Here is an 11,319-nt window from a genome sequence, read left to right as displayed (position 1 = left end):
ATAATGAATGTGCTTAATAATACAGGTTGCTTTCAAGTGTAGTTCTTGAGCACCTCTGTTATTGATCTTGTTAACCACCGAAGGTTGTGAGGGCGTATGGTGCATTCGTCTTCCACGAATTTCTCTTGAACTTTGAAGTTTTAGATTCTTTAATCGAAAAACCTTTTAAAAATTATATCATAGGAGGGAGCTGCCCCTCAAAACGCAGAGGAAGGACGCATACCAAGGGCCTATCCAATTGTTGTGAATGGTTTGCCACACATTCCGTTGGGCAATTCTACTGTGACATATCTGTTTACCAACAAATTTTTGGCGACTCCACTGGGGAGACTGAACAAGAAAGATTGACAGTCGCCTGTAATGAAGTACAATGGTGTTACCATATGAGAACATTTGTCTGGTTCTCCAACCAAACCTTGGCTTCCAAGACACCCATGAGGATATTATTTCAGACTTGAACACTCTAGCTTGAGGTGTAGACGAAGTGCTCAACAATACCATCTAGTGAATCAAGTTCTTGAAGAAGAAGACGAGTTTGGGGAAATCTTGCAAAAAGCTCCTATCAGTCACAATGTTGTAATTGTTGAAAGAATAGTAGTTATTCGAGAAGAAATAGGCAAAATCTTGGTCACATCCCAAACCAAGTGAACAATAATCAATAACATGGTTGATAAAAGGTACCTTCCCTAGAATGGAGGTTGGCAACTCTATTTTAAAGATTGATTATTGGCGACTCTATTTGAAGGTGGCAATTCAGAATCATGGTTTGGTACAAGGGAAAAGTTGAAAGTGACAGTGATACCGATAGCGATGATGAATACTTTTCATATCTTAAGAAACAGATTCCCGATGAACCTCTGCAAGTTGAATTCTTGAAGAATTTCTATGGAGGTAGGAGGTTAGACCCTAAAATGGTTCATACCCACTTACTTCAAATTTTTCAGAAGATCGAAGAAGATGATAGAAAAGAATATGGGTTTCTTTCTCATTATCAAGAATCCTTCTTGGAAAGAAATTCAACATATAAAGATAAAGAAGGCTTTACTGAAAAATGTCTTTCATCTAAATCAGTGATGAAGAATAATAAAAGTATCTCTCATGTGCCTCTGCTTGAACAAAATCAGATTTTTGTTGATCCTACACAAGCTAGCTTTTTCAAGAGTTTCTATGGTGGACGGAAACTAGATCCGGGCGAGACTCATCCATCTTTGCTCCAAACATTGCAAAAAATTGAACAAGAAGATGGTAAAGATTATCAAATTTTCTCTCACAAGCCCAAATCATCCTTAGAAACAAGTTCTACATGTAATTATAAAGAAGGGCTTGATAAGAGAAGTGATTCATGTCAATCGAAGATGGATAATGGTGATCAAAAAGGTGTCTCCATGCTTGCACCTATTACTCATCAAAGTCATACTTCCATTGATCCCAATCAGGTTGAATTTTTAAAAACCTTCTATGGAAATACACGCTTGGATCCTAACAATGTACATCCTTCTTTACTTCAAATACTGCGAGAACTTGAGAAAGAAGACCCATGCAAGAATTATTTTCTTGATAAAAGAACATCACCTAATCCAAATGTTAGAAAGAATTCATCTAAATATGCTTACATGAAAGAAGACAAAGGTTCAATGTTTAATCAAGGAGATGATCGAGAGATGGTGCCTATAGAAGAAAAAGAGTCTAGTAATGTATCAAGGCATCATTGTGAAAATTTTCAAACCCAAGAGAAACTATTCAATCATCTCGATCCTAATGAGAAAGAAAAAGAAATATCAAAAGTGAATTTTGAAGATGAAGAAAATGTGGATCAAAGTGAATTTTTTACTACTTTTATTCCTACTTGGTGCCTGGATGCTTCAGATGATGACTTCCTATGTGGAGAAAATCTTCCCAATCATCCTTCAATGATCATTCAAGATGATGAATCTATTGATGACATCCACACTTTAGATGTTATGGGACAATCTAAAATCACTACCATTGATAGAGGTAAAAGTAGTCATGAACTTCAACAAATATCTACTTTCCTTGAGGAAATGGAGACCTTTACATTTGATGATATTGATGAAATTGTGATTAAACAATTGGTTGATGAAAAAGTTAAAAATCAGCTTCTAGGAGAAGAAGATGAACCATATAATCATAATTCTTTATCATGCATGCCAACTTTCACACTTCATGAAAGATGTCTTGGACAAGAAATGATGATTCAAAAGGGGATAGATATCATCGAACGTATTGAAGATGAAAGCTATATGGACATGAAGACAAGTTCCTCTATTCCAACGGAAATACAATTGAAATCCTATGGATCATTCAAAGTTCAAGGAAATCCTCTTTTTGAGTCTTTTCATCAAATAGGAAATTCTATGCCAAAGAACTTCTATGAGATGAATAATCATGATGAAGAAAGTAATGAGCTAGTAGCGGATCTCATGGAGGAATCACGTGAAGAAATATCTTGTGATGTATTTACTCCAAGATTGTGCTCAAAATCTTTGGATAGTAAATTTCTCTATGAAGAAAATGTTTACTCAAATCCTTTATTCATAGAGAAAGGCATTTCTGTTGATGATTCTCAAGTTGGTATTCGAAGACATGGTTTGATGGCTATACCTCCTCAAGTTGCTTCACATCATAGATTATATGAGAGAAATACAATACGAGGTTTGATATCTTTGAGTCTTAATCACCAGAAGGATCTTCAGAAGGAGGATTTTGATATTAATGGAAGGGAAATTGAAGTGACGACCAATCATGTTGATGATGGTATCAATGTAACTCAAGAGAAACTGAGGATTCAAGATGATCTTTTGGAAGATAAGGAAGAAGAAATGGATCATGAGAAGATTCAATATAACACAGATGTGCATCTAAGTTGGAATAATTTTACAGAAGATTCAACCAAGTTCATGGTAATGGAAAAAGAAGAGGGTTCGCCAAGCATAGGAAAAGATCAGAAATGCATTCAAAAACTTGAGAATCTTATACTCCAACTCTTTGAAAATGAAGTTATCAATGACATGCAACAAGAAGCAGGATTGATTTTGAAGTCTGAGATTTTTAATGAAGCCTGGTTATTTGGATATGTTCTTTCATCAAGAGATGTGAGGCATGCTACAAATCTCAGAGTTAGAATTCAAGTAGCACACTTATGTTCGAACCCATGGAAGCTTAAGAATTGTCACATGTTGGTGCACCATGGTATTTATTTTCCCCACCCTGTGAATGGATTTGCATGATTATGCCTCGAGTCACTAGAGGTAGGGAAACCTGCCTTGTACATAGTCTAGTTAGGAGTTTTTGTTGTGCCTAGTTTTCTTTCAATTGTCTGGTTTTTGGTGCTAGTTTCCTCCCTTTTGCAAAGTGATCCCTCAAGTGACTCTATAGCCCCATCGAAAAAGCACTGTTCTAATTATTCAGGATTCGAGCTTCGTCCTGTATAGTCCTTGTCCCCAGTTAGAGCCAGCTGTTGCCAGGTTATAAAATTTGCTTCAATTTTGTAAGCCATGATTAATTTTTGAAACTCGCCTGGTTTTAAGCTTTAAAATGGCCGTGTTATTTTTGAATTCTTGTGAGTTTCTAAATCTTCATGTCATTGGCTCGTTCCCAGGTCTGCACAGCACTTGAAATTTTTAAAAACTGACTTTTGAGCCTCAGGTTATTGCAGGTTAATGGAGAGACCCAAAAACACATTTTTCCTAACCATTAACCTCTCAAAAGGTTAATGATAACATCCAAAAACACGTTTTTCCTAACCATTAACCTCTGAAAAGGTTAATGATAACATCCAAAAACACATTTTTCTTAACCTCTTCAACGTGGGTGCCCAGATAGAAGGCACATTGAAGGTTACAGAAGAAAAGTAACATACTGATGGATTTTGGAAATCTATTTACCAACACATTCCAAACTATGTAAAGTCTGCCAAACGAAATCCGAGATCAGTATATTAAGTTCTGTAACATCCGCTCTACTCATTCAATCGATGACGATGCCCTCTTATCTAATGACATCCTGAAAACCATGTGTTGTCGAGTCTATGAGGATCATGGACCCAAGTCTCAGGAGAACATAAAGGAGTTGTGGAATCATTTGTTCAAGAAGAAGGGAAGTTTGGTCGACTCGAATGAAAGAAGCTGAGGACGAGTTTGTTAACGAGTTGAAGAAGAAGATGTCCAAGGTAAAGAGTGATAATTTAGTGACCAGGCATATGGAAGAACTTTGGGCCAATAAAACTTTGTGGGGGGTTCTTTTCATGTCCGCGGCAAGTGGAACTAAAGATGAAGGTGTCAATTGAGGAAGAATATCCGTTCAACATTGTTTATAGAGCGTAGGAGCTGGCTCCAATGAGAAGAGACATGTTTGATATAAGTAGCAACTGTGGGCGTGCAATTGTTCCAACTTGTGGAGAATCAGTAGAGTTAGTAGCCATTAATCCTCAGCATGAAAGATTATTTAAAGCTATCATCCTCAAGTCGGGAGAGCGGTTGATTTTCATTCACAATTTTACACATTTCTGCTTGAACCTGTATCGGTGTTCCAAGGTTGGTTTCAGCAACAAGGGTTGCCCTATTCATATATTCAGGAGGGGATTCGATCTGTTGGCTGTAAATGAAGCTACTAGATCTATAGCTCTTTATGAAAAGGAGAGGTCAAAGATTGTAATTTTTAAATTTGATGAGTCATTGAGGAAAATCTTTTGCACTGGAGTTGAGGTTAATCTAGACGTCTCTACTTTCAACCCATGGCATTTGGAATGATGAAACTACAACCACAAGTCATAGATCGTTTGATATAATGCCTCAATAGGAAGGTGGTGAGCATTAACAAGGCATGTAAATTGTTTAACGAAATGCTTGACAGATGAAATGATCGTATCTTCCTCTTGGTCCATGGCTCTAGAAGCTTCATTAAGCTTATCTTCAAACATGAAAATGAGGTGTCACATACGTTATCCTCAGCCTTTAAAAAAATGACAGATTGGGCATAGATTTGACTCATAACCCAGAGTTTACTACTTGTGGATTTTGTATGGCTTATGCAAATTATAATGATTTGATGGAACTCACCGAGCAAATGTTGCCAAGAATAGTTAATAAGTTAACTGGTGGCTATAAAATTAAATACCATGCTGATGGAGTAGTCAGGAATCCCGTTTTGTTCATTGGGTTCATTGCTTCAAAGCAAATGTGCAACTTTAGGCTGGTATGACCCGGGAGTTCATGAATTATACCCAGGTGGTACTTAAGTGATTTCATGGAGAGAAAGACTTCAATTGAGATGTATGTCTTAATTTTGAATTGATCTTTTCATATGCTAAATACGGCAAAATGGAGGATACATGCCTAGTGTTTGATGAAATGCTTGAAAGAAACGTGGTCTCACAGAATGAGCCTTGGAAACTTATAAGCAGATGCAATTGGCAAATGATAATTCAATTTCTTCAACCTTTGTTGGTATCCTACCAACTTGTGCCAAAATAAGATCATTGGAATAGGGTTTTGCATATGTTGACGTTAATCTTAGCGACTCAGGAAAAGGAGAAAGCATAGCTGCGGCTAGAAATATGAGTATAGCTCACGTGTTTAGATGATGACATTTTTTTTTGTTTTTAAAATTTGAAAACTTAAAACTGTTGTCACATATCGCAATCCTATCAGTGAGGTAATAGAAATGTTTTCAAAACATTTGGTCAAATACTCATCGTGTTTCGGTGCATGAAATCACACTTTCATTGAGTTGATGAGGATTCTTGATGAACCTGTGTGCAAGATTAATTGCAGGGCCGATGACTATTGTTTTCTAAGTGTTATTCCCACGGGGAGCTAATATTCATTTCATCATTTCCCGATAGCCAAGTAGGAGTGGACTTAATAGCATTGACAATCAAAGCCGCGGCTGGAGCCGGAGATATCGTGATTGCCCTTAATATTTGCGATCCTTCATCTGCTCTTTTGAAAGGGGTCGTTAGGAGTGATGAAGAGCAGGAGCACAACGTTGAGAAGTGTGTGGCGAAGAGCAAAAGAAGTGGCGTTAGAGCTCAGCTGCAATAGCTGAGGCAACTCAGTAAACAGAAACAAATTCAAATGGATATTAAGTTTGAGGGAGGCCATCATCCAGAGGAGGCCTTAGTTCAACAAGCAAAGGTTCTAAGTGCCTCCACTCTTGTCATTGGCACTTCTGACCATTTCGTTTCATGGAAGAAAAGGATGAAATCAAATTATTGCATAAGAAATGCACCTGTGAGGTGTTCTGTAATCATAGTGAAAAGTGGAAAAGTTGTGCATTTAAAAAAAGAATCAAATGGATGTTCCAACTGACTCTTCTACCTCGTCCGCTGAAGGCATACAAGTTTCTGTTCAGAAACAAAATTCTGAGGACAATTTGCAGGAGCAAACATCAACCTCATCTAATGTTATCAAAGACGATCTCAATGTTACTGGAAAAGAATCCGAAAAAGATTTAGATCCAACAGATGAAACTTCAGAGGGAGCACTTGTGAAGCGAGAAACAAGGGAAGCTCAACCCTCTGAGGACTTGGCAATGCCTTCTCCTTCCTCACCGGATGTTGTGGAAATTTTTTTTTGATATGAACAATGATGAGGAAGAAGAAGAAGGCAAAGAAATTGGAGGACAAGGATGCTCTGAGCAAGCCAAAGAAAGTTTAACTAGAGGAGTTCTGGAAAGATCAGTAGCAGCATGTTTGGATTCAGACAGCAGTTCTTCTCCCACTAGTAACAGTAATGATTCATTTTCAGGGACATGGGGAGGCGATGATCATGAAGAAGGGTCTTATCAAGTAACACAACAAGTCAGTGATTCGACCATCTGAAGACATGTTCCAAGCTATACATTTCAATCAATGGTCATTGTTATGTGAGGTTAATTTTCTTGAGGTTAATTAACCTTCCAAAATTACGTATTTTGGAGGTGGTTATTAACCACGAAGAAGTAGTTATTAACCTCTATGTCTATATAAGGGTGCTTTTGAGCTTTGTAAAAGGGACTCTTTTTGGCTTTAGAATAAGGGAACACTATGCTGAAATTTTGATCTAAGGATAAATTTTGGAAAGTATGTACACTTTTTATCTTTGAATTGAAAAATCTCTATTGCTTTTCTTGGTGCAAGGAAATGAAATGAGATCTGCTTTGGGTTTCTTATTTTAAAATCCAAATTGTTATACGTTGTAGTGGACATTCTCATGGTACTATGCGAATGTTTACGGATGATAATGAATGTGCTTAATAATACAGGTTGCTTTCAAGTGTAGTTCTTGAGCACCTCTGTTATTGATCTTGTTAACCACCGAAGGTTGTGAAGGCGTATGGTGCATTCGTCTTCCACGACTTTCTCTTGAACTTTGAAGTTTTAGATTCTTTAATCGAAAAACCTTTTAAAAATTATATCATATGAGGGAGCTGTCCCTCAAAACGCAGAGGAAGGTCGCATACCAAGGGCCTATCCAACTGTTGTGAATGGTTTGCCACACATTCCGTTGGGCAATTCTACTGTGACATATCTGTTTACCAACACGAGTATAACTAGAACTCTAGTTTTCAACTATTTTACTGTAGATATTGCGGCTATGAATTCTGCTTGTATGGTCTTTATTAATTATAGCGACAAGTAGTCAGCCTGCGACCGGAATGCATTGAACCTATTGTTTTTTAATTGAAACGTTATGATCACGCTTACACCTTGGACTTTGTGTTCACTTGAATATCAAGTCCCGTCAGACTAGCGCATGTGTGTTTACGCGGTTGTACAAAGTGTATATGCTCTTAATGTGACGCAAGATCTGACCTCAAAGATAATTGTTGTTTAAACTTTAGCCTTTTCTCTTCTTATTATGATACAAGTGGGTGAAGGCCTTTTCTCTTTCTTACTATAATATTAATGCTTCAAGGGCCCGACCATTTATGCAAAGATCGTTTCAAAGGGAGAGAAAGTTTATTTCAGCAGCTGTTTACAAACACCAATATTAAATTAATGCAGAGAGAAGATATATATGCAGTAGCCAAAAAAATTAGAGAAATTTATTAATAAAAATAGGTATTACTTTTTTTCTTTTAATCGTATTTCTATTAGTTTCTTTAAATTGTTTGCATCTTTTGCGTTCTAGACTGAGTCTATCCGATGTCAATGCAGCGAATTTCAACATAGCAAACAATTGCAGTAGCCTATAATCGAGTGTTTCGAAACAAGACACATGCAGAATTTTCAACAAAATGGTATGAAAACATGTGATCTTTTCTGTTTAATTGATTCTTTTAGTAGCATCACTGTCTTCAAATCTGTTTTTTTATGGAAAGAATTTGATCGCTAATGTATGAAGAATAAGGAAAGAATTTAAGATAAGATTCTATTTTTAATTTTATATACAAATTAATAGCATGCATAAATTGATAATATATTACCAAAACTTGATTTGGTAAGCCACTTTTACATTCTCCCTGTCTAATTTTACCGTCCATCTTTTTATCCATTTTATAAAGGAAAAACCAATAAAATCTTGGTCTATTGCTCCTTGTAAGACCTAAACTCTGTAATCAATAAAAATTCATATAAGAACATAGATCTAATACTTTTTCTTTAAAAAAATACTGTTTATTGCTATAACTATTCTCTTACATATCATAAGGAATGAGACAGAACATTCTTCTGAAATTGAAATTGTTAAATTCCATAAAAATCTACAGAATAACACAAATCCATTACTACTTTTCAAAAGAATATTATTTCTCAATGTTTTCTACTCTATAACTACTGTTCAGACTTGAGTTCCTCGTTTGAAAACTAGTTGCAAAATCTGTTCTCGCCTTTTCTTGTGTTTCTCGTGGGCTGAGCTACTTTTATAATAATAAGAGCGTATTCATACTAAAACATGTGCAATTGTATGAGTGGCACCGAAGCTAATCAGACTATTGTCCAAAATTGGAGACTCGAGGCGTAGAAATGGCAAGAAAAGTTTCGAGAAAAGATTCGTCAGTCTCTCCTTCAAAAAGGTCCCCTAACTCGCACCTAGCCCTCTTAATTGCTTTACAGTAGGCTTTGTACTTCCCGTACGGAAAGAGCCCGTATAGGCGAGGATGCTCCTCGTCCACAAACTCAGGAGGCGCCTCTAGCACTGTTTCGTCAGGGAAGAAGGAGAAGTATGGCAGTGACACGCGCTGGGATTTCCTCTCTATCATGACTCTGTGTATTCCACTCTGAATGTGGCCGTTGCTCCACGCTTTGATGGAATCACCCGTGAGAACTACAAAGGAATGCTTGTGAGGACTCTTCAATGCCACCCACTTCCCTGCTTTTGTCTTCAACTCAAGCCCGCCATTGTTATCTTGGTATATCACTGTAATAAAATTGTGGTCTGTATGGGCTCCCAATCCACCTCTTGCTTTCTCAGGCACGTCACAGTAGTTCATGCGGAGGAGTCCCCAAAACTGTGATTCGTAGTACTTACTTACCCCAAAGCTCTTAAATATTAGTTTTATGATATCATTTGTGAGCTCCTCCATGCGTAAAGTGTATGCCTCTATAGTTTCGCTGTAAAAAATGGAACATGACGACTCGGTAAGAATATAGAACACATTTAAGGGGAAGTAAAATTTTAGTTGATCAGTATTCTTCTCCTTTTATACTTCATTTCTTGATTGGTCATGGACAGTATGTTGATAAAAAATGCTGATACAAAAAAATAACGCACAATGGAATTCAGAAACTATCCAAATCAATTTTGGACTGTGGATAATCTATATTAATATAGTCAAATTCTACATATCTATGTTTCATTTCTTAAGTCGGATCATATGAACTGGGAAAACAACTCATATACCCAATTTAAAACCAACAGTGATGAAAATTAGATTACGAAAGTATCACATTATCAATGAAAGAAATCCACATACCAGATTTTAGGGTTTCCTTGAGGCCACAGGTCTTGGGCAAACTTTTTGATTGCGTTGGGATCAGGGGCGCCATTGACGGGGAGAATCTCCAGAAAAGGCAGAGCAGGCATGGAGGGAATGTACCCGAATTCTCCTTGAATTTTCTCTTTGTTTTCTTTTGAAACTTTAAACGTCTCTCTGGTCGCTGAATCCATTTCAGTGACAATTTTCTCCTCTATCCCGTGATTCACCACAAGAAAACATCCCCACTCTTGGCAAGCCTTTTTCATTCTACCCAACATGATTTCTTCATTATTGTGATCCTGTCCACTCCTGAGGAAAGAAAGATCAATGATGGGTACCCCATCACTTTCGTATTCCTCGCTGGTAATAAAGGAAGGCACGATGAACAAATTTGCAGCTGATAAATTGAAGCCTCTCCTTGGACAGAGAATGCCGCAAAAAGGAAACGCGGAATACTTATTAATGTTTAGGGTTCAAAGGGCACTTGACTTGGGTCGTACATGTTGCAGTGCATGACAGAGATAAATGAAAAATTGCACGGATCTCATGAACGCATGACAGATACGAACAGGGAAAGGAAACTCAGAAAGTGATGTGGCCCTCCATACGCGTTTGTAGACATATGAGCCTCCCTTGTCATCTAATCTCGGTCTGGAAGACCACAGTCCGTCAAACACGCATATTTTAATTCCTTGTAAAGTGATTCTTTCCTCCAACCCACTGAATTGTTTATGATTCAATGGAATAGTTAGATGGTCTCGAGGCATAGTAAATTATGGTATTTGTATTGAATAGACCTTATTAAATGCACCTTGAAATAAAGGTAAACGATTAAATTAATTCACAAACATAAAATATGTTTTATTATTAGTTCAATGTAATTACCCAATTCGTATTGAATTGACCTTATTAAATGCACCTCGAAATAAGGGTGAACGATTAAATTAATTCACAAACATAAATATGTTTTATTATTAGTTCAATGTAATTAACCAATTTCAAAGGTCTATATAATTTAATACAATTAAAATGTTACAGATTTTTTTGGCTAATGTTTTCTTTCCATGCACTGTTGAAAATTTGTAATATTTAGTTTCTGTCAACAGGCAGGATATCATGTATTTGTTGAAAATTTGTAATTTTTAATTTCAGTGAGATGTCTTTTCATAACTTTTATTCAGCCAGTCAAATTCTTAAATTTGCATATGCTCCTATTTAAATATTGTGTTTGTTTATATAAATGTTATTATTTATTTTTATGAAAATCTATTTATTGTAAGGAAGCAAAGGTGCGCGGAATCGCTTCTTCCGCTAATCTTTGAGAGGACGATTATGCAAATCAAAGTAACTATTGGAAAGATCTCAAGAAATGCATAATAACATAATCAAAATAGCAAAGAA

At 36.6% G+C, this 11,319-nt stretch overlaps 1 protein-coding gene across 1 annotated transcript in view; it reads right to left on the bottom strand.

The window, feature by feature from the left end:
- Positions 1-8,595: 8,595 nt before the first annotated feature.
- LOC149534443 (taxane 9-alpha-oxidase-like) overlaps positions 8,596-11,319 on the bottom strand; it is a 43,105-nt gene continuing 40,381 nt past the window's right edge. Inside the window, exons 3-4 of the mRNA XM_089806026.1 lie at positions 9,916-10,388; positions 8,596-9,553 (exon numbers count right to left, since the gene is read on the bottom strand). Coding sequence (XP_089662152.1) covers positions 8,932-9,553; positions 9,916-10,388 — 1,095 coding nt within the window. The 3' untranslated portion in view covers positions 8,596-8,931. The remainder of the gene's footprint in view (positions 9,554-9,915; positions 10,389-11,319) is intronic.

This window comes from Cupressus sempervirens, chromosome 10 (assembly GCF_028749045.1).
Source record: "Cupressus sempervirens isolate cs-2001-9-10 chromosome 10, ASM2874904v1, whole genome shotgun sequence".
Classification (NCBI taxonomy): domain Eukaryota; kingdom Viridiplantae; phylum Streptophyta; class Pinopsida; order Cupressales; family Cupressaceae; genus Cupressus; species Cupressus sempervirens.
The sequence above is the reverse complement of the archived record's forward strand: the minus strand, read 5'-3'. Positions and strand labels throughout refer to the sequence as shown.